Source organism: Perna viridis, chromosome 6 (genome assembly GCF_037379345.1).
Source record: "Perna viridis isolate PV_CMFRI_1.1 ecotype Kerala chromosome 6, ASM3737934v1, whole genome shotgun sequence".
Lineage (NCBI taxonomy): Eukaryota > Metazoa > Mollusca > Bivalvia > Mytilida > Mytilidae > Perna > Perna viridis.
Genome location: NC_142450.1, coordinates 34,786,877 through 34,812,290, shown reverse-complemented (window position 1 = coordinate 34,812,290; position 25,414 = coordinate 34,786,877). Strand labels below are relative to the sequence as shown.

At 31.9% G+C, this 25,414-nt stretch overlaps 1 protein-coding gene across 2 annotated transcripts; it reads left to right on the top strand.

The window, feature by feature from the left end:
* The first annotated feature begins 2,747 nt into the window (after nt 1-2,747).
* LOC148614701 (CTP synthase 2-like) lies at nt 2,748-25,169 on the top strand. Of its 2 annotated transcripts, none has more exons than XM_088588979.1 (16): nt 2,748-2,895; nt 8,309-8,498; nt 8,897-9,067; nt 9,495-9,595; nt 10,357-10,476; nt 11,701-11,784; nt 13,071-13,151; nt 14,218-14,375; nt 17,273-17,405; nt 17,749-17,837; nt 18,286-18,380; nt 19,016-19,122; nt 19,774-19,870; nt 20,165-20,220; nt 20,954-21,050; nt 21,500-25,169. In XM_088588979.1, exons 2-16 carry the CDS (start codon nt 8,333-8,335, stop codon nt 21,733-21,735), a joined length of 1,791 nt encoding a protein of 596 aa, XP_088445105.1. In that variant the 5' UTR covers nt 2,748-2,895; nt 8,309-8,332; the 3' UTR covers nt 21,736-25,169. The 2 variants fall into 2 exon arrangements, with proteins under 2 accessions (XP_088445105.1, XP_088445106.1); XM_088588980.1 differs by having other exon boundaries at nt 2,754-2,895; nt 8,312-8,498.
* The last annotated feature ends 245 nt before the right edge of the window (nt 25,170-25,414 follow it).

The following is a 25,414-nucleotide window of genomic DNA, read 5'->3' as shown; positions in this document are numbered from 1 at the left end:
CTGTCGTATCAAGATACATAAAGCAATAGAAATAATGAAAAGCTATTGTGGCCTGGGACAGTCTTAACACGCATACAGATAAACGTATATACAAATACTGTCTAGTTCCGATTTTCCTATCACTTTCCAAGTCATATATTTTTTTTTAAAACCTGTTCTCGAACATATTGCACCAAGTAGTAGAAAAAGTTTGTAGAATAATTGTTTATAAATTTTGATATTTTTCCATTTAAGTTTTGCTTTTTTAGTTGGGGTAGAAACAAGGAGACCATAATAAGAACGAGGAACAGAATATCCAAAATACGGGGATAACAACTAGACCAAAAAAACCACTTTGCATGAATAACCACAAATAAGCTAAATGAATTCGCGCATAAACTAAATAACACATAAATGGCCAAGGCTTCACTAAAAACTGAGAGTATGGACCAGGTGCACTGTTGGGGTAAGCGACCTCTGATTTTCCAAAAGCATCAGTCAAATTTGTCATATATGCTGTCAACTCACAATAAAAATTAAGAAATTTTAACGAAATTCATGATTTCAGAGTTTTCAAACAAGACTGTTGAGGCTTTATCTTTGGCTAAAATCAAGGAACCTGCTGATAATATTCCGGTATATTTCACAAGTTGATGAAAAATTTTAACCACGATGTATATGATCATCTGCAGATTTTACTTCTCCCCCAGAGAACACCAGCTTCAACGTTGACAAATTTGATACGGTTGAAAATGCAATAGACTCAGTTTTAACAAGCATTTTTATGATCTATATTTAAATCTTTGTTTTTAAGAATGTCACACACCATTTTTTACTACTCATTGATTATGTTTAGATCATTATTTTGGTTAGGTTTTAAGTCTAGTATGTTGCTTGCAGAATACATGAGTGATGTATAAGCTATGGATGTCGTCTGCTATATCATTTATGAATATTAAAAGTAGCAAAAGTTCTAAAACGGTCCCTGTGGTACACCCGTATTCAGATCACCGGATTCAATTTAACAAATACTTTTTGATTTCGGTCGCTAATTAATGTAGCGATCGATAGTGAGTGGAATATAACGACTGAATTATTCGGGTTAGATTATTTCATGAAATTCGGTTGACAATAAGTGGCAGATCCAGGGGGCGCCCCACCCCCCCTGAGCAAGTTACAATTTTTAAAATTTGTTGAAAAATTGTTTCTCCTCATATTTTACAATTGAAGATACCCTCAGAATGCAGGATTTGAGGTTTAATATCACTTCGTGATCCTCACCTATGACCTTGTCAAGAATTTTTGTTTGCCCCCCCCTTCCTTTTACCTAAAACTCTGGATCCGCCACTGACAATGCATTTTTATTTTTATATTATTATTATTATTATTTTTTTTTTTTTTTTTTTTTTGCCTGGAAAATACGAAGTTCTTCAATTTAACTTGACGTATTTTTACGGAAATTAAATAAGTCACATGTGAATAAATAAATATTAATGAAAAAACCTGCAAAAACATTGAAAAAAAAAATTTTCTCGGTAATTCGGTAGATCTGTCCAGGAAAAAAATTTTGTATCAATAGTGCTAGACAGATCTGTCTTTGTCCACTCCATCCATGATTCCAATCTTCTAACGAGGCTGTGTCCAAATACAAGTACCTTTGGTTTATTTACTGACAGTGACATGTTTAACATCAAAATCTGATTTGAAAATTTGAAAAAAAAGTGCAACCTTTTATAAGTATTATGTGAACACATCCCACTTTCATATGATAATACTTAATAGTTAAGTAATTCAATTAACTATTTTCAAGTAGTTAATTAACGTTAATTTAATTTGTGGAATGAAAAAAGTCACAAATGTAGCCTATAGAGACTTATTTTATGCGACTACGTTTCAGTATAGATAAGTCCAATTAATTAATTGATAAATAGATTAAAAAAATAAATTAACTAGGCGAAAATTTAGATAAACAACCAATTGATACCAATACCCGATGTAATTAGCAATCAAGACACACGCCCCAATAAACAAATTTACCGTATATTCATAAGACTGAACATTTATTATATTACTTCAATATTGAGATCATCTTTAAGCGAATTAAAAAATATCACATGAAAAATATAGCCGTGTCTACACCTCGAAAACTTGAGTACAGATAAGCCAGTACAAGGTGAAAACTTTTAAAGGGTAAATGCACCAAGATATATGAAATCTTAATGCATTTTATGTTTCAGACAACACCGGAGGTGAATATCTTTCAGATTTTTCACAACGAAAAAAAAATGAATTGCAAAAATACACAAATAATTTTTATTGTCTGAAACATAAAATGCACTTTGCTTTAATATATCAGCTAACTTTTAAAAGTTTTCAAACTGCACTGGCTACGGTCATATTTTTCAAATCATTTAGATGAATCTTAAAGGTAAGAGATAATTTGACAGAAAATAACTGTGAAGGAGCGAACATTAACGTAGTAATCTATAAGGACCCTCTAAAAAATAATATGTTAAACAATAGGTATTAAACGTCTCTGTGTGATATAACCCAGGTACGAAACGTCACAATTTGAAATTTACCCAGGTACGAAGCGTCTCAACTGAGGTATGAAACGATCTGGTACGAAACGACCAGATTACGAAACGTCCTACACACAAAAAAATAGGTCGAGTCAAGCGAGCCAACTTTGGGACGAAATAGCCAGGCTACTTTCGGAATCTAATGGGTATGTTCATTGTTTTTAAGGAAAGCTCTCGAGTATCAAAGTTCGGATTGGCGCGGCAAGGTTAGAACGTAAACAAAGTATAACAGTGAGAGAAAGGATTGGTTGACAAACCGGTTGAAGCTGAAGTTGGCTCAGCTCTTACTCCCTTTTTCCATCAAATACTAGCAAATAATCATTGTTTTGTTGAGGTGTGTAACCTGACACTTCTTTAAACTAAAAAACTAATTTATGTATTTTAATTTGATTAGTTCTTTAACAACGTGGTTTTGCACGTGTCTTAAGTTTAAATTTCTGCTAGCTGGAAAACACAAATGACCCGAGATATTTAACACGAATAAAATTGCTTGAAGAGATCCTTTAATTTTAATTATATAACAATAACATTTAGAACAACATTATATTATGTGCCAATGACGTATTTGGCTACATAGACTCATACTCGTAGTCATAGATGATGAAACAATTAACATTACCACACAGGACTCTTATTGAGACCTATCATAATCCCGGGCTCCTACCAAGGAGAAGTTCTATAACGCTGTGATACGAATTTGATTACTTCCTTATGTTTGTCAAAAGTTAATGAAGATTCAATTCATCTTTATTTAAAGGGCCTCAATATAAATTTTCAGTCATGTGACTCAATTTATAAATTTGCAGTCATATATTGTATGCTGTTGTACACTGTTGTCACTTGAGTTCTCAGTTGGGCGGTAAATTTCACCCCTAGTATTAAGTAGCAGTCTGCTTAAGAATCATGCAATTTTCACTGTAAGTGATTTATTGATGTCAGATATTTTATCCGAATTGACTTTAAATCAGTTGGATATATTGGAAAAACAATAAATGAAATGAAATATATTTTCACCATTACCATAGCAACAACCACTCCTTAACAACCACCAATTTAGGGCCTAATTATCACAAAAACATCACAATTTGAATGTAATTTTATATATCTAATGGTGGAAATTCGTCAAACTACATAATTATATTTATGAAGTGTGTCTTAAGGAAAACAATTCACAATAAAGTACAAAGCAATCTGATTGGTTTAGATCTGGTTACCATAGCAACCAAAATTCTTAATTTGTGACATTTTGAAGTATACGAAAATAGGCTATGTTCAGACCCGTTTTGCCAGCACTAGAAAGAAGATATTGTCCAAATGTATGCATGAATTCCCACTGAAACATATCAAAAATAAAAATATATAACCTATCTTTGTTTTTTGCTCATCTGGACCTGAAATCGCCACCCATAAAGACTTTTCTTCTTCTTAACGCTTTAACTAACATTGTCCAGACCATAACATTTTTTTGTCTTTTGACCTAGACTTCTAATATTTGATATGTTTGTATATCCTCTTGGGGCAGAGTGTCGTGTACCAAAGTAGGTGACCTTTAACCTCAAGGTCAAATCACATACAAATTTTGGCATAATACCATACATAATTTTGTCTGTGCCAATACTTTTTGGTCTTTATACTTTGATGTCTGATTTTTGGCATTTAAGTATATCACACCAAGGCAGAGAGTAATGTTTCATGTAGATGACCTTTGACCTTGACCTCTGACCCCAAGGTCTAATAAATAAAAATTTTGGCAAAGTACCGTACAAAACTATGCCATAATGTTTTTTTGTCTTTTTACCCAGATATCTGATATTTGGTATGTAAGTGAATCACATTAAGGTAGAGTGTAATGTTCTAGATAGGATGATTTTTTACCTTGCCCTTTGATTCCAAGGTCAAATGACGTACAAAATTTTGGCCAAATACCATACAAAATTTTGTCTGGGCCATAATTCTTTTGTCTTTTTACTTAGACAACTGATATTTTGTATGAGATTATATTTCCTCAAGTGGAGGTGTCATGTACTAGAGTGGTTGACATTTGAACTTGACCTTTGACATCATGGTCAAACAACATACCAAATTTTGATGCTTTTCATACCAAATTTGTCCAGGCCATAATTCTTTTGTCTTTTGACCAAGACTTCTAATATTTCGTATGTTGGTATCCTCTTAGAATGGAGTGTCACATACCAGGGTAGGTTACATTTGACCTTAACCTGTAACCTCAAGGTCAAACAACATACACATTTTGGGAAAATACCACCCAAAGTTTTGTTTAGGCCATAACTTTTTTGTCTTTTTCACTTAGATATCTGACATAAGTTATGTGACTTTTTCATGCTAAGGCGGAGCGTCTTGTACCAAGGTGTGTGACTTTTGAACTTTGACCTTTGTCCTTATGGTCAAATGACACACAAAATTTGGCTTAAGTTAATGATTCATTTCATGCAATATTTTACTTCATAGTGTGTCATAAATGTAAAGAATCACTTGCCCTTTATCACCTGATTGTAGCTAAACCCCAAGTAGCAGGGTTAATAATCATTTAAACATCATTCTGTTATGGACAATGTGTTCTTTAAATTTTAAAGGAGAAGAACTCTGATGAGATTCAGTAATTATACCCCACACAACGAAGTTGCGCAGGGTGTAATATTTTTGACCCGTCCGTCTGTCCATCAGTCCATCTTCAGTTTTCGGGACTTTTCTTGAAGCAGTTGCAGATATTAACATGAATTTTTGGTTTAAGTTCACCATGATGAGTTACAAGTCAAATATGCGTTTCGTTCCACACTGATGATTTTTACTTTAGAATAATTAAAACTTAAAGAAATTAAAGTCTGGAGTTTGAAACTACCTTCTGGGTACCAGAATTTAGTTAGAGGATAAAGGTTTGTTTTCTTATCGTAGCTTTTAAGCTCACCTGGGACGAAGGTCAGCGTGAGCTGTTGCCATCACTTTGTGTCTGTTGTAGTCACCACAGGTATTTACCAGACTGGCTAATAAGACTGAAGTGACAAATACTGGACTACTGAACTTTTTTTTAGGAAAATTCTAACCTAAAATGATTTAAAATGTGAAAACTAGGCAATTTTATTTATCTTTCTTTGTCTATTGAATTACAATTAAAATTCATTGTTAAATTATTGACAGGATTGAATCATAGTTGTAACCATTATTAACTGTTAATATTGTGTGTAACAACAAAATATGACAAGCTATCTTAATTTTTACCACAAAGAAATTTGAATTAAACAAAAAATCTTTATAATTTAACTTTAAAAGTTTGATATCACTTATAATGTTACTGATAATACATATACATATATACCAGGTAAAATCCTACCAATGTAGCATTTTCTAATGAAGAAGACCATATGATAATATGCGGAAGGCATTTGCTTTAAGTATGAGGGAAGCATTGAGTAGGTTCCCTTTTAAATGAAATGGAATTCATGTTATTTACCATTTGTGCAAAATTTGATTTACAATAATTTCATCTGTGGGTGCTGACAAAAGATATTCCAAATATTTGTAATTTTCTCTGTTAAACAGTTCTGGGTTTGGCCTTGTTTTATCACAACCTGAAGTAAGTTTCTATGATAATATACGAGGAGTTCCTATCAATAACATGTGGTCTTTGAAATGTTTACATTTGAAAGCTTCAGTATATAGAGATCTATTGTTTTGCTTTGAAAAAAGTTTCTCAAGTGGTCAGTCGGGAAAAAAAGTGACAAAATTATATACATTTAAGAGCGATGTAGGGATGAAAACAATAAATTGTCTTAAATGATTTCCTGTTCATCCAAAAAGTAGAAAGTTGAATGGGAAAAGAGGTCACCTTATAGTTGCTTTGACAACTACGAAACATGTTTGTTTATCCATTTCCCTAGTCACAAGATACTCTCAAAAGTAATTGTAATAAATATAAATTAAACTTTAAAAGAAAGCTTTAAAATCATAATTCAGTTTAAATGGGTTTCACATATCTGAAGAATAAAATCTATTGACCAATGTAGATACATCTAACCTAAGAAATAGTTTTAAATATATAAATTCTGGTAATATATAAATTTCAGTGTGGTCAATTCAATTGACCAGTATTTGCTGGCATTTACTTGTATTTATTGGTGGCATGGGAAATATAGATAAATGCTGGCATTTTGCCAACCCTGCTATTTCAAAATGATTATTGTTGAATTCTTATGCCTTTTTATTTAGACATATTAGATTGTTCATAAAGTTTATAACTAACTTATATACCCCAAAAAAATGATTTAGAAGTATTGAAATTAAGCAACTTTGTCACAGTTTTTATATGCCCGCCTAAGACGGGATGTATTATGGTATACTTTTGTCAGTCCGTCCATCTGTCCCTCATCCATTGTCAACACTTCGTACAATAACTCAAAAACACTTCCACCAACTTTTATGAAACTTTGGTGAATTGTTCATATCTATAAATGTAAGCTCCCTTTCAATTTTTATAAAATTCAGATTTTTCGTTTCTGTGTTATAAAATTTTATACTGAAAAAAGGGGGATTTTCAAGTTTTCACATAATAACTCAAAAACACTTTCACTAACTTTCATGAATCTTTGGTGAATTGTTCATATCTATTGAAGTAAGCTCCCTTTTGATTTTTATGAATTTCAGATTTTTCGTTTCCATGTTATGAATTTTTATACATGTACTTAACAAAAGGGAGATTTTCAAGTTTTCACACAATAACTCTAAAACACTTTTACTGACTTTATGAAACTTTGATGAATTCTTCATATCTATTGATGTAAGCTCCTTTTCGATTTGTATAATGGTATATGCCTTAATCTTTAATAAATATAATATGTACTTGGTAACCTTGTCAGAAAAGTGTGTTTTGAACAAGATAGAAATGTATGGGTGAAAAATCAAGACTACAAACTTAGTTAAACTTGAGGTAGTCCTGATAGTGCCAGTTTTTTTTGTTCATTTTTTATTTACTTTTTGTTTGGGGGGAGGGTATTTGACAGGGCTCACAGTATTTCTAGTTGATCATATAAATTCATTAACAACATAAGGACAAGTTAAAAGGGCAACAGGAATATCATGGCCTTGAAGTGCAGATCTTTATTTATTTTGGTGGAAATTCCAAGGTTGGTAAAAATGCTGGCCAGTTATATATATATATATATATATATATATATATATATATATATATATATATATATATATATATATATATATATATATATATATATATATATATATATATATATATATATATATATATATATATATATATATATATATATATATATATATATATATATATATATATATATATATATATATATATATATATATATATATATATATATATATATCAAAACTTTATTATATAATTCTTTAAGTTTAATAACATTTCAGTCATGTACATAAAAAGTTACTCAAAAGTATTGAAATGATGCAATTTTATCTTAGTTTTTACTTTGGTGGAGACAAGTGGAGTCATAGTGGAGAAAAATATTGACCCCACTGTGAAGAATGGAGAAATTAGTATTTGGATTGTTGGTAGTATAGATCTATTATGAGGAAAGTTCACCCTGAAGACTGGCGCAGGATTTAAAATCTAGGTTGATGATAGTGTTGATTTGCACTTTTCAGTGTTTGTTTATTTTATTATGTTGATGCTGTCAGTTAAAAGTTTCTTTTAAAAAATCTGTCTAATTCATTTAAACTTGATTTATAATGTTTGTTGGTAGAAGCTGGCAGGATTACTAAAAGCCATGAAGTATGTGTTAGTGACTGGGGGAGTTATCAGTGGGATAGGCAAGGGTGTGATTGCCAGTAGTTTAGGCATGATCCTGAAGTCCTGCGGTGTAAGAGTCACATCAATAAAAATAGATCCTTACATCAACATTGATGCTGGAACATTTTCTCCTTATGAACATGGTTTGTATTATGTTTGAATTGATTATTTTAAAAAAGGAAATATCTTCATTGTACATGGTTGTTTTACCTTGTATTTCATTTCACTTAAGAATATAAACATGTTGTCTTGGTATGTGTAGATGATTTTTAAGTATGGGATCTAGAACATGTGTACTTAGGATATAAATATGTACAAAAACATTGAAAAAATATAGCCAATAAGGATATTCAATCTATTTCATGAAAGAGTTAATGCATGTATTCGAAGTTAACAATCTAGGACATGATGATCTTTCATAACCAGGATGGAGTAAAATATTTAGTGTTTAAAGTGATACTATTATTCTAAGATACATAGACCAGGCTTTGTAGCCATTATTTCTGGGCTTGTCATTTTATTTTCCTTTTTTTCTCTCAAGGTGAGGTGTTTGTATTGGATGATGGTGGTGAAGTTGACCTTGACCTTGGGAATTATGAACGTTTTCTTGACATTACTCTTCACCGTGACAACAACATCACTACAGGAAAAATATATCAACATGTAATAAACAAAGAAAGAAGGGGAGACTACCTTGGGAAGACAGTGCAGGGTAATTATCAACCTGTTATAGCAGCCATTCCAAATTTAAACAAATTGGTCAGGATTTACAGGATGGCTCATTTTAGTAAAACGTCTGAAAATTGAACTGAAATAGTAGCTGATGAAATAATTTCATGAAAAAAATTACGGAAAAGTCAATGATTTGTGAATAAAATTGGAACCCTTGGAAAGTCAATTTGACTGAATCAGTGCCATTTTACCTTAAAAACTATAGCAAGCTAACATGTTTGTGATTCTGCTTTCACATTTGGTGTCATAAATGCTGAGTCATTAACATTTTTTTTGTGTTATCCTTATAGGAACAAAACTTGCATGTATTTTCATACTTTTTATAATGTTTCATGACCAGGTTGAGTCAGACTTGTTAATGAAATCTTTTGAAATCTTTATAATGTATGTTTCTACCTATTTTTCAGTTGTGCCACATATAACTGATGCCATACAGGACTGGGTTGAAAGAGTATCAAAAATACCTGTTGATGGTGACCATCAGACCCCTGAAGTTGTTATTGTTGAGGTATAGTCACATTATTACTGTCTGTCTCAACAGTTCAAACTTTTTTGACAAAATAATGTTTAGAACCTAATGGTAACCATTTATGTGGGTAGAATTTGTTACAATTTGGAGCAGCTCCTTTGGATGCAGACATCAAGTTTGATTTAGATTTTTCAACATGAGTTAATTGAAATCAGATTTTTTTATCAAGATTTTATCTACAGTAAAATTACTATTATTTCTGGGGTACCAATTTTCTTGGTTTTTGTGGGTAAATCAAACCATGTAAAATTTTGAAATTTTGTCCCAAGAAAAGAAAATTCCCATTGATGTGTATCATTAAAACCTCAAAACCATAAATTTAAGAATCCATGAATTTGTGTTTTGTCTGTTTTCCGTGAAAATTGGAATCCACTTATTGAAGTACTTTCAAAGTATACGGTTCATTTTTTATTATATCAGTGTTTTAGGATTCCTATTTCCCATTACCCGGGGCAAGTGAAATTTGGGTGAGGGAAAGTTAGGTACGTAGTTACACTTTCCCGTGGCAAGTTGAAAACTTCATATGCTGTAAGGATTTGTTTTGTTAGGAAAGCAGTCATTGACTGTGGGAAAGTTGACTTTATATGGATTTTTCCTGAGGAAACCTCAATTTCTGAAAAATCCTAGAACACTGTATATGTTTTTTTTTTCAATTTCACTTCTAATTTTTTTCTTGACCTTATAAAATCAAGTATATCTTACTTGTGATTTCATCTTAATATCTCTTGTATCCATTCTAGTTGGGAGGTACCATAGGAGACATTGAAGGTATGCCGTTCATTGAAGCTTTCAGGCAGTTTTTCCATTTCCGAGTCAAAAGAGAAGACTACTGTCATGTCCATGTCAGTCTGGTCCCTCAGGTTAGTAGCAATTTTTGGAGTTAAATTTGTTTTTATTGTTGCGATTTTTTAGGAGGTTTGTAGTGATGACTATTCATATTTTGAAACTTTGTATCAATATGTTTGCTTCTTTTTCATACTTGCGAAAAATTCCCAAAAATAAATCAGTTGTGAAAAATTGGTATACATTATTTTTATTGGAATATTAATTTCAAAAGTAATGTAGGCTTCATAAGAAAGAGTAATCATGGGAACCAAGATTCTAGTGGAAGTCAAAAGAATGTAATCCAGGAACAAAGGCCGAACAGGGAATACAGACATACACAACAAAGAACATAAAATAACCAAAATAATACCTGCAAAGAAACAAAAGTAAATGAGCCTTTTGGACTTCACAAAAAACTTGGAGCATGGGCCAGGTGCATCAGTAGTGTAATCGTCCTCTGCTTTCTAGAATCACCCACCGAGTTGCTCATTTAAAGTCAAGTCCAGGGTAGAGGAAAGAGGAAAGGAAAACAATATCACGTTGAACAAAGTGGTTCTCATGGTGTAGATGGATACTCCATAATGATCCATGAGTTCATGATGACACTGAAAAACTTGTAGCAGCGTAACCTTGTTCCAGAAGCTTAATTGTAAGAAGTTTAGCATGGTTCAAAAAGTCTGCGCAGTTATGGCAATCTCTGGCATAACATATGAGTTGTGATATGAAAACTCCATACGCAGGTGCTTCCAAAGATGAAGGATAGTTAACAATAGGGAATGAAAAGTCATTGTGTTTGTCGTATAGTTAGGTCAGTAATTTTCCTTTACCATAGATCTCGAAGTGTAGGTCGAGATATGAGGCTGACTTCACAGTGTCAGAAGTATCATTTATCTCAAGTTCTTTGGAGTAGATGTGATGTATCCCCGAAACTAGGATTGTTTAACAATAATATGTAAAATTTGTGAGATAAGTTTTTGTATGTTTTTTAAGATTGTTTTGAAACCTGCTTAGGATCAGTATAGGAAAACATGTTTACCATCTGCTTCCACAAGAAGTAGCGAAGTATTATGCGAATCTGTAATCTGTTAGTCCCACTTCAATATGATAACTTCAGAAGATATTGAGGGATCATTACTACCAGATCAGTACATTGCCATCTTTTTATTTTTGCATGAAGCAATCGTACAAGTGAAAGCTTGAAAGGTTTACACTTTTGGTTATGCTAAATATTATTGATTTTTACAATTGTTAACTTGTAGCCTCAAACAACTGGAGAACAGAAGACCAAACCAACACAGTCTAGTGTAAGAGAACTCAGAGGATTGGGATTGAGTCCAGACTTAGTAAGTTCATATCAAATATCAGTCCTATTTTACTGACATATAAAATTTTGCTTACTGTATTTTCCGGACTGTAAGTCAATGTGGTATATAAGTCAAATTGCTTAGTTTTGACCAAAATCGACGAAAAAAACATAGATAAGTCAAATTCGGCAGATAAGTTGAGGGTCAGATGTGTGCATTATATCGTAGGTGTCAGCAGAGATCTGAGCGGTTTGTTTTCAACAGTATATTATTCCAGCAATGTTACTAAGTATAGTATTTCTGAATTAAATTAATATTTGTGGTTTTTTTTTTTTAAGTGTACTTTGTCCGCAAGTTCAATTATTTTTATTGAATGGCGTGTCAATGGCTCTGAGGCGTTAGAACGTCAGGTGTACAAAATTGTAAACTTGTCAAACGTGGGCACCCATGTGTGAAATAAGTGGGGAATTTATTTGATGAATTAGTCATAATTACGAGCATAATTAATAAACAATATTACCTGATATTACGAAATACAATAAAAGTAATTGTTACCCTGTAAATCTGATTGCAATTAGCCATGTGTCATGACATACCGTAAATGAGTATAAATTTGCATATTAAAGGACCTATGTCTCCAGAACACTCGATAATATCTTTCCAGTTAAAAAAGAGTTTTGTAAATGTACCTTTTAGAGTTTGTTTATATATTTTAACAGTTTCAAAGTTTTTATTAACATCGTCATATTTATTTGTAAAGGATAGTGGCAATGATCAATAATATTCAAATTCAGTTTGAGTGACAGCTTTCGTTGATTGCAATTTGAAAAAAAAATTTGTATTAAAGCAATCAATAGTGAACTAAACAAATCTAATGAAATGCATTGTTGTCTAGATGAACATTTTTTCTTGAAAAATCCTTGAAGTGGACGATAAGTTGAGGCTGACACTTTTCTGAATAAAATATCAACTTGTAGTCCGGAAAATACAATACTTATTTAAAAAAATAGAAAATGAGTTGAGAATAGACTAAACTTGTTTGTGATACAAGTTCCATGCAATTAAATTAATTGGTACTTATGACCATATACATGGTATTTGCTTATTTCAGTAGACAATTTTTGGTTATTTTCAATAATGGGCTTTCATAGATTAAGAGAAATGGGTCTTGATTTTATTTTGAAACAAGGAGCCTCAATTTTGTATTTGTATTGAAACTTTTGGTTGTTGCCAAGGAAAATTTGAAGAACACATAAAGTTAATCTGAAGATAAACACTGCCTTTTATGAAAGAAAATAATTACAGAACATATAATATCTTTACAGATAGTTTGTAGAAGTACATTACCTATAGCTGATTCAGTTAAAGCTAAGATATCTTTGTTTTGTCATGTTCAACCACAACAGGTGAGTCATACAACATACACTTTTGACGTAATGGCTTATTTAGTACACTATTGTAATATGTTTATTTTCTATGATTTGGTCCTTTTTTACTTCTTGGATGGCTAGATACTTTGGGATATCACAACATGGATGATGTGATACAAACAAGTGAGATAAAAAAAATTGCCATTGTGAATGGTTTGTTTCATGAATATGTCATATTGTTTTTAACATCTGTTTGGTTGAAAGCATTGTTATGATGTTGGCATCACAGATGTAGAATGTCAAGCAAACAAATGTTCCAATGGAATCATAGAGAGAAAGGTTTTATAACACGTGGAATTTGAATATGTAAAATATCAACTTGCTTTATTTAATTTCAGTATCATAACAAAGTCGCTGAGGTTCATTTGTTTTGATTTTGTAATTATATAACTTGAATTGATTTTTTGCCATATTCAACATTCACTCATAATAAAACAACTATATCAAACACCTGTGTATTATAGATCACAATAATCTGACTGCCTGCCATATATGTCAATAAGACAACTTCACTAGAGTGAAAAATATCAGCTCAAGGCCACCCATGAGTCTTCAGTGAACCATGAGGAAACTTTCACACCACAGGGCAGGCTACAATTGGTACCTAAAGTGACATTATACACATGTACAGTGAAGTAGTTGCCCTTATTAACTCCAGCAACATAAAAGAAAACTGAAACTGAAAATGAAAATGAAACAACACATACATCTGCCAGAGTTCCCTGACTTGGAACAGGCACAAAAAAATGTGGCTAGGATAAAGTACTTTGGCATGATCAAAACCCTCCCCTTTTTCTAAATTTAGCCACTGTGGAAAAAATATAGCACAATTAAACATTCCTAAAAATCAGATCAAAAAGGTCAGAGTACCTTGTTATGTCCAGTTGAAACTCATTCAGTAGAAGGTATGCACATGTACATCCTTAATTTTATATCAGAGAATGTAAATCGATATTTTGATGTTTGTGTGAAAAATCACTACTTGTGCAAATATTAATGCATTTTCCCAATCTTTAAAAAGCTCATAATTATTCTATTTCAGGTATTTTCCATACATGATGTGTCTTCTTTATACAGAGTACCATTGTTATTGCATGAGCAGGGTGTATCTAAATTCCTGATGGAAAAGTTACTATTAAATATTGATAGTTCTCCATTGGAAAGCAGAATGATGATGAGATGGAGAGATCTAGCCGATCGGTAAGATTTAGTTACTACAGTTGACTCCACTTAATCGCATATCGCTTTATTGCATATTTCGGTTATTAGCATAATTTTCTCCTGCACAAAACCATTTCCTATTATTCTATTAGGGAAAAAATCGCTTATTTGCATAGGCCTTGCAGGTGCATTTCGGTTTATTGCATAGAGAATTTTGCCTCATCGAGGTTAAGACAGGGTTTCCCAAATTCTATTTCAAGCCTTCGGGTCATAAATATGTCAATCATATTTATTGTTGTAAAAACTAGGTTATCATCAATCAGGAGGTGTTAATAATGGATTAAAAACATAATGGACATAAAAGACAATTTAAATGATTTCTAATTGCATTAAAGTAAACAAGCACCTAGGTCAACAATGACTTCTGACGACATGCCGAACATCACCTTATGATGCGGCTTGGGGTTTGGCTTGGGATATTTTTTGTCCCTATTTAAATTCTTCTGACTACAAATGATTATCAATGTAAATTTAATTTTCTTTAATGAGCTGAACAGTTTTTAGTGAGCTTGGGTTACTAGGCATAAATATCAACCGAAAATTAAAAGTCCTCATTCATTCAGTACAATGCCTAATGAAATTCAACTACCCTAAGGTGCCCCATACTATCCACACTTCATAAGAATATATTGAGGTCAATGACACGTATAATACACAACTATCAGTGTACAATGGTGATTGAACAGAGGAATAAAAATGCACAGACCATTTCAAAAGCCCAGAAACTGCAAACATTGATGAATATTATACTGAATCCTGTCTGAAATATGAAATATGGGATTTTCTTTCATAGAAAGGTCAGGAAATTACTTGACTATTTATAGATGAGAAACACGTGGTTTTACTTATAAATGCACACAACGTAAAGAAGGTCAACAAACAAGATAAACACAATATATATTATTATTTATTGATAAAAAAACAATACAATGTGAAGGTCTATAACAATTAAATACCAGATCAGAAATGTTGAACAGTGATATCCCTGGTTGATCCACAGTATCGTTGTCTTACCTGAACTCACACTTCCGGTAAAATCGTAATTTCAGTTATAAGAATAGCCCGGTTATTTGCATAATTTTTACTGGCAAATAGGCTATACAATTAAGCGGAATCTACTGTATTAGAGTTCAAATGATGATGTGTGGAGAAATCTATTCACTCTAAGGTTAAACCAAAGCTTTCCCTTGAATACTCCTACAAAATTTGAATAAATACTCAAATAAAGATTTGAAGTACACCTTGGCTGTCTATGTACACATCTTATGAGTCCAAAACTTCCAAGAACACGCTTTTTAATTTGAGATTTTATAGAAAGGTTAGGTATCATTGGACATAAGAAAAGACTAGTTATGCCTGCAAATTGAGAATATCCAACTAAAGGGTTTTGTATGATCTTTAAGGGTTACTTCTCATAAACTGCAGAATGGATTTAATGAAATTTTATATGGAGGATAATCATAATATGAATGTGTGTGTGTATGAAAGAAAATAATGTCCAATGTGTGCAAAGGGAGATAATCAAACTTATGGAAATTTTATTCCGCCAACCATACTATTAAGTGGGTTATACTTTTTGTGAGCTGGCTCACAGTATTGGAGTTTGATGAAATATTTTTATGCCCCCGCAACGATATGTTGGGGGGCATATTGTTTTACCCCTGTCCGTCCGTCCATAATTCCATCCATCTCTAATTCCGTCCGTAATTCTGTCCGTTCCATGAGTTTTCCACACTTTTTTTGAAAAGCCTTGAAGATATTAAACTGATTTTTTGTATGTGAGTCTTTCATGATTAGTTACAGATCGAGTTAAAGTTAAGTTCCTCTATGCTGAGTTTTACCATAATTATTGGCCCTGGACTTAAAACATTCCATGGAAATAACAGTTTTCCGCACTTTTTTTGTAAACCCTTGAAGATATTGAACTGATTTTTCGTATGTAAGTCTGTCATGATTAGTTACTGAATGAGGTAAAGTTTCGTTCTGCTACGCTGAGTTTTACCAAAAATATGGGCCTTGGACTTTAAAAATTTCATGGAAATAACAGTTTTCCGCACTTTTTTGTAAACCCTTTAAGATATTGAATTGCTTATGGAGTGTTCATATCACAACTCATACGTTATGCCAGAGCTTGCCGAAACTACACAGACTTTTTGTATCACGCTAGAACTCTAACAAATAGGCTTCTGGAACAGGGTTATGTTGCTACAAGATTGAAGTCATCACTACAGAAGTTTTATGGTCGTCATCATGAACTTGTGGATCGTTATGGTGTATCCATCAGCTCCATGAAAACTGATTTATTCAACGGGTCATGGTTTTCCTTTCCTCGTTTGTCTACCCCGGACTTGACTTTTTATGAGCAACTCGGCGGGTGTTTCTAGAAAAGCAGAGGACGCTTACCCTACTGGTGCACCTGGTCCATGCTCCCAGTTTTTAGTGGAGTCCGAGTTGCTCATTTACTTTTGTTACTTTGTATGTATGATTTAGTTACTTTATGTTCTTTGTTGTGTATGTCTGTTTTCCATGTCTGGTCTTTGTCCCTGGATTACATTCTTTTGATTACCACTATAACCTTGGTTCCCTTGATTACTCTTTTACTCAAAACCACATGCGGGGGCATCATTTGTGTCTCACAGACACAATAACACATTTGACAAAGTGCTTTTTACAATTATGAGTTATGATATAGCTGTATGAAGGTTAAATATGGGGCATCACTTTATCTAGTTTTTAATAATTTGTTAAAAATGATTGAAAAAATGTTATTAATTCTAAAATTTTTAACTGCTTTAAATGGGAAACTTGGTTGGCTTTAACCTGTTTGCAAGGTAAATGTATATGAGAAAGGCTAACCATTTTCATTGTTTTATTAGACATGACAGATTACTAAAGGAGGTTACTATAGCTTTGGTTGGAAAGTATACACAGCTGGAAGATGCTTATAGTTCTGTGATAAAGTCACTTCAGCACTCTGCATTGGGTGTAAGCCATAGACTTAACCTAAGAGTAAGTAGTTAGGATATATGGTTTTATGAAACAAACTATAGATCAATACAACTTTTCTGTGATACTGTAATAGTTGTAACTATCTTGTGATTTTTCACACCAAGTGGCTGCAAAAATCAAATTTCTTTTGATAAAAAATTGCAGAAATAAAATGGTGATGATTCAAATTCATCCTGTTTTACCTTTGTCCGTCCTTCTGTCTGTTATATTTTCTTCTACACAGTTTTTACAGCCATTTAATGCTTTGACACATAAGTCTGCCGTATTTTGGATTTGACAGGCTTAGACAACAATATTGTGAAAATGAAGTTATGGCTCACAGATTTATTATTTTTCTTTCCAGTGTATAGAAGCAGATCATTTGGAACAGTCAATGATCAAAGAGAATCCATCCAAATACCATGATGCATGGCATACACTTGTTGGAGCTAAGTAAGTGAAAGAGGTTTCAATTTTTACTATGGATTTGTATTTTTCCTAAATTAATTTCTTCATTTCAGGCATGTCATTTGTGGTTTGAGAGGATCCAGATCCTTTTACACTATACTTGAAATTAAGAATCTGCAGTTGTTAAAAGCTCTGCATTCTATCCCCATTTTTTATACACCCAACTTTTGACAAATGTTTTATGATGGACAGATGTTTGTACATGTGTCTATCTTATCTATAAACTTTGAGAGATTTCAGTCGTATCGAAGGAAGCTCCCTTTTGTTTTTTATTGATATATTCAAACTTTCATTTTAGATTTATGGAAAAAATTTTAAGAAATTAGGAATGGGTGTATCAAAATACCTTTTTTAGCACAACTGTTTATTTTACAAATGATACCATTCAGAGACACCATGTTATAGGAGTGGTAATTTTCTGTTTTATTTTCAGTGGTGTGTTGGTACCAGGTGGCTTTGGTAAAAGAGGTATTGAAGGCAAAGTTTTAGCAGCTAACTGGGCAAGAACTCATAATGTCCCATTTTTAGGTAAATACTTCAATTTGATGTATTTTTCATGGTTTTCCATATTTGCAAGCTAGAAAATTATATAAAAATATACAAAGTGGAATGATTTCCAATATTTATTTCTATAATCTTTAATTGGCTCAATGATGAAGGCAAATTTATTTTCTGTTTCTTCTCACATTCTGTCCTTCTTTCACTTTCTGCTAAGAATTGCTTTGTTTACCCATTATTGTGCTTATTATAGGTGTTTTTATTGTCCTTTCAGAATTTAAAATCAATTTAGCACTATTGACATTTTTGTGACAATCAATAACAGAATTTTTTTAACTGACGAGAGGCGCAACTATAGATTGATATACTTCTACTCCAGTATACTGTAACAGTATTATTTTTGTGGTTGCTAATTTTCACAGATTATGTCAAGTGAACATATTCGCAGGTATCAATTTTTGTGGTTTAAACAAAATGATCAGCATTATATTATGTTTAAAATCAATTTCGCGGGTACTCTTTTTCGTGATTTTTCTGTCCCCAGTGAAAATAATGAAAACCAGTACATGTACACTGCGAAAAATGAGTACAATTACAGTATATAGAACGCTTTGATACTGGTATGGCTATTTTATAAATGGTATGATGATTGATTTGTATTTTAGGAGTGTGTTTAGGTTTACAGTGTGCTGTAATAGAATATGCCAGAAATGAACTCAAACTCAGTGATGCTCACTCAACAGAATTTGATCCCTCTACAAAAAATCCTGTGGTAGGTTCTGTACATATTTTTCCATAATTTTTCCAGTTTATTCATTGGTATGTGATATTATATACTGTAAAATAAGTTAACCAGAGAAATGTTGTATGGTTCAGGATATTTAATTTCTTAAATATTATTCTCTTTTCAAATTGGTTTATCTTCTCCAGAAATTTAGTTTAGGATTTATGAGATTGTTCATTACGTATGTGTATAATATCATAAGTTTTAAGTATTGTAAGGGAAAAAAAAACCCTGGTATTTCTCAAAGATTCTTTTGATAGACAATGACATGGCCCTATTACATAGCATAATGTATTAAAGTCATCAATGTCATAGTGGTGCATTATGTATTTCAGTGTCATCAATGTCTTGAGGGTTTGACATTGCATTATTTATTTTTGTATCATCAATGTCATGTTCGTATGACAGCATAATATATTTTAGTCATCAATGTCACAGTGGTATAACATAGCATGCCAATCACTGTTATGGCCCTATTATATAGCATTAAGTATTTTAGTGTCATCAATGTCATTGCCTTATGACATAGCATAATGTATTTTAGTCATCAATGTCAATGCGATATGACATAGCTTATTGTATTTTAGTGTCATCAATGTTGTGGTTGTATGATATTTGATAATTTATTATGTATTGCAGGTAATAGATATGCCAGAACATAATACAGGACAGATGGGTGGTACAATGAGACTTGGGAAAAGAAAAACTTTATTTAATTCTGAAGTATCAATACTGAGTAAGTAATAGACAGGAGTCCTGCATCTTATTTTTTATTAAAGTTTGTTCACTTGTCGTCTGTGTCCATTGTTATAGTTTGATATCATCCACCGACACCATTACCTCAATTTTTAACACAATTAGTGCCAAATTTTTTCTTGATATTCATTTCGTTTTGGCTGAATTTGAAGTGTTTTCTGTTGCAAAATTTAATTGCTTAGATTAGGCAAAAATTATGCAGGTGTCAATGAATTAGTGTGTGTTATCTTTGATAAATAGAAAAATATCAAAGCTAAGTTGATTTTTTTTGTAGGAAGGCTTTATGGGAACAGAAGTTTTATTGAAGAAAGACATCGACACAGATATGAGGTATGAACTTATTACAAACTGTATATTTTGTCTCTCATCTGTGGCTCTTTTTTTTTCATGGAAAAAGGTAAGTGCATAGATGTTTTACACTCTTTTTATGTATGAGATGAAGTAAATTGCTAGGTGGACTTATCTAAAAGTATGCTTCAGTGCCTCAGTTTTAATTTTTCTTTGACTGGTTTTGAAAAAAAAAATGCTGTGAAAGTATTATTTTTCATTGTGTATCTATTTTTGTGGTTTTTGTGGATTTGGCAATCGGAACATTCAAAAAAGGAATCGTAGTACTTTTAAAGTATTAAGACTTAATGACAGTCCTTATAAAGTTTAGACATTGCCTGCGGTACAGGTGATTCTTGGTGTAGGAAAAACACCAAACAAATGATGCCTGTTCTGTCTACTTATGCTATACTTTACCATAACAACAATCCTCTCTGTATTCAGATCTGTACTTTTGAGAAAACATTCATACATTCATCTCCCACTAAAATCAACCAAATCAAAATCAGGTTCATGACATATAGTAAAGTGCCAATTTCATGCACCATCTGTAAAACTTCATCTCAAAAGTGCAACAACTTATAACAAACTAAGACTAGTTATGTCATTTTTAATTGTTTCTTAATTAGAACTAGAAGTGAATTTTGTGGTTTTTTTTTACATGCATGAATCACCTCCTGTCTGTTTTTTTATAAGGACTGCTACCTTTTAATTGATGAAATAATCTTTATGACAGGTCAATCCATCTATGGTAAAAGAGTTAGAGGCCAGGGGAATGAAGTTTGTAGGCAGAAGTGAAGATGGAGAGAGAATGGAAATTATGGAACTTGAAGGTAAGGCTTGATAATTGACCAGTCAGAACTTAAAGCTGTCATTTTCGTAATTTTTTGTTTCTGTTGAAATATACCTTAACTTTAACATTAAGGTAATGTTACCTGAAAACAAAAAAAAAACAATATGAAACAATGTTTCTGGGTTTTTTACTGGTGTATACATACAGTATGAAAGTTTGAAAAAAATAATATTTAGGGCTACTCCATTAAAAGATATGAGGTACCCAGGGAAGGCACCTTTTGACAAGGGGAGTCACCCATAGAAATTCTATTGATGTTTTGTAATAAACTATATTTTGTCAAAAAACCTGAACACCAACCCATATACAAAGAATTAAAGTGCCTTCCCCGCATGCATCATATACTTAACTGGAACAGCCCTTATATCATGTTGTGCTTGTTCTATATCATTCAAGATGTTTTGTATACTGGTTATATTTTTATCACAGGCCATCCTTTTTATGTTGGTGTACAGTATCATCCAGAATACATATCTCGCCCAATGAAACCGTCGGCACCATACTTAGGATTGCTACTGGCATCTACGGGTAAATTAACTGCATTTGCCAGGCGTGGGTACAGAATTTCTCCACAATTGTCATACAGTGAAGGTAATGATGATGATCTGGATGCAGAAATTGCTGGACTGGGTGTTAAAACGGATGATTCTGATAGCTCATCATAAGGTCTGAAATTTTTATATACTTAATTGTTGCTGTTTTGTTTTTGCGCTTCTAGGAAGATGAATACATTTGTGTCATAGGGACTATGATTCTGTAGTTGGATGATCTATTGTGTTGACAAGAGGATTTCTGTTGCCCTCATAGCTGTAAATGTTCTTACAAGTAGTGTATTTGAAAATGTAGGACCATCAAATTTTTTCTCTCCATGTAAATATATCGTTTCAGTGACATAAATAGAAGCAAAATAAAAGGATGCTGCCCATGAATATCTGAAAGTTGTGATAAAAGTTTTTTTCTCTGGATACCATATAATGTCCATTTTTTCTCCAAGAATGTTTCACTGTCTGTTAGAATGTTTTATTTTTATGTGTAATATGTAGTATGGTATTTTGATAGTTGCCCCATTGTGTGTTGTATAGTTAGATATTACAGTGAAACCTTTTTGGACAGTAGACTTTGTATGATTTTGACAGATGTTCAGTTTACTTGGGTTCAATATACATTAAAACTGATAGAAAGGGACTTTAAATTGTGTCTAGTTCAGACAGGTATCTGTTTATTCAGGAATCAGTGAAGACTGATTGCACTGTATTACATGCATATGCTTTGTTGTTATGATTTTTATATCCTGCCATACAAGGTGGCAAGGTTTTAATATGGGATACCCTGCGATTTTTTTTAAAAACTTTGCAGTTGATAAGTACCATAAAATCCAGGTCAAGTTCAAGTGTAGCAAAATCAAAAATGCAGTTTTTGAGCTAGCGGTAATCTATTTCAAACATTTTGTCATCCCCACAGTTGGAACTACTCTGCCGTTTCCACTACACTAAAAAAACAGCCATGGATGCAGAAAGGAGAATTTCTTCTTGAAAAATTTGCTGACATTGTAGTCATACATGACTCAAAGTAGTCCTATCCACCTGGTGGCACTAAAAATGGTTAGATATCGCAAGAAATAAAGAATAATAACTCAGTCAAAAATTTCTGCATGAAGCGAGGAGCTAGGAAAAAAGTAATGGTAAAAATGTCAACCATTCACACTGTAATTTTAGAATCAGATTTAGTCTAAATCCCAAACAGATTCTTCCACCTAATGCTTCTGAGGTTTTTCTTTGGTGTAACTATACAGGCTGAGGAGTTCTGATTGTGTCATCCCCCATTTTTCACCATTACATGGCGCATATCACTTAATGTTCTATTTTTGACTTTGGCTTTTAATTTTTTGATTTTGTTTAAAATAAAAACAACAGTATTTCTATAGTGATAATGGAACAATTTTCTTGAAATACTCTGGTTTTCTTCCTTGTATTTGTATATATATATATCACAATGATGTATTTTGAATGATGGAGGAAATATTTTGTTTGTAACATTGACAAGTCAAGTTATGATATTCAGTGAAACTTGTCTTTAACTTAACCCTAAATAATCTGAAACCTGTCTAGACACTTTTTATATCAGTTTATATGAATTTTGAACCTTGGTAAACAAAACTAATTTTTAAATCCAAAAGGGGTTAAGTATCACTCCAGATAAGAATCACGCAAAATATTATTCATGGTTGGAAAGCCTACATATTTTTATTTTTGATAATTTGTTTAAAATGTTAATGTGAACAGAAAGTAACATGTGGCTTTTCAGATAACCGATATTCCTTGGAGATAAAAATTATATAGATTGTACTGTAGAATTCAAAATTAAGGGAGATAATCTGTAAATGACACTAAAATACAATAGAAACTGTTGGATTTTCAATGTGGAATACCTCCTTAAAGCAAGATACAATGTAGATTGGAATGAATAATTATACATTTCATCATGTAGACCTATAAAGCAAATTAAAAACAAAAATAAAAATGTGTAGCCTTCTTTGGGGGTGTATCACATATAACAGAATTTGCATGATTCTTACCAAGACTACTGCTTAATTACCAAAAGATTGAGTACATTTACTGAAGATTTTTTGTTAGTGCCAAATTATGACACCTACATTGTAATTTGAGTATCATCATGTATCAAGTAAAAGCATTTAATGAACTTTTACACGTGATGTTCATTAAACTGAAATTTGATTTGGGACCGAGGAATTAATATATCAACTAAATGATAGCAAATGATTCATATATTAATGTACCTTGTAATTTGGATTCAGTTTCACAGAGAAGTCATATTTGTAAAGTTTAAAGACTTTTATGTGAAATTGACTTCTGGGTAAAAAAATGTAGACATACTTGCCATGGACAAAAAAGAATTCTGCAATTTTGCCATGTATATCAATGCAAGATACTAATATATAATTAAGAAAACATTTGATTGAAATAATCCAAGAGATTAGTGTATTACCATCATCATTGTTTTTGTTTTGTGTTCAGTTACTCTTGGGCATTAATTATTTGGTGTTGCACATTTTTATTTAGAATTTAGATGCAACCCAAGACCATTGTTTTTGCTGTCTGTGTTATCATTCGCCACTGTTCATTAATTCAGTTGTTCAAGATGTTGTATAATAACTTAAAAACACTTCAGTGGATCTTAACATGTCTTGTAACAAAATGTTCTGCAATCTTTGAGAAAGATGCAGCCTCAGCATTATGGGTTTTGCCTTGTATATTCATTGCACATGCACTTCTTATTTGCTGTATTTTTTGTATGGTTTTGTTGCAACAGTATTATCACTTCAAATTTATCAAATTTGAAATACAATTTAAATTTTATTATCAATAGCTAACTTGGATCCTTTTACGCTGTGGTAGAATTATTGCAAGTTACCAAGCAAATTTAATTGTTAGTTCTGATCATAAATTCAATTCCTTAGAAAAAAATTAAAATTACATTTGAAGCTTCAATGCTGTAATGAAATTTCAACTATCAGCAAAAATTGATAATAAAAAATTAGTTACATCAGTATCTCAGCTTGGACTGATTAGTACATATTGAAGGATTGGCTTTTTCCTTATTTAAATTTTGACTGTCATGTATTTCTTGTATCGCCGAAAATCTATCTAACCAGTATTTAAACATAGTTATTAATTAAAATCTGCACAAACTGCATATGTAAAATTAGATATCAATGAAAGCATAACTGACAACTGTATTATGTACTTGAACATTCCAAACTAGTCATAAAAATAAAGATACTGGAAGTATATACTCGTTTACTTTCATGGATATTGGAGTCCTAATTTACAAAGAACCACATTTTGTTTTTTAACTTCACTAACATAAGTGTGTTATTTATACTATTGTCTCAAGCTACTAGTGATTTGATTATTCTTATAACATGTGTTACAATAGTAGCTTTTCTCTTTTGTTATTTCTTTTGAGATTATTAGATCAGAGTGCTGCTTCTTTTTTTTTTGTTACTTAATCACATTTTATGACATTTGTTGTCTTAACTAACTATAGTGAAGTTATGAATAAAAACATTTAAACATTAGATGATGGTTATATATGCTATACCATAAACCCATGATTTAAAGGAATGTGTACAAAGATGCAAATGACAAAGTGAAAGCAAGTATAAAGAAAACAAAGTACCAGTAGATGGCATACAGAGTTAGAAAGGATACATGGTATAAGTCATCATGCTTAAGCCATATAACAAATATCTATACTCCGCGTCACATAAATAACATACTGTTAAAATTTGAATAAAAATATTTTCTACGACTTTATTGAGAC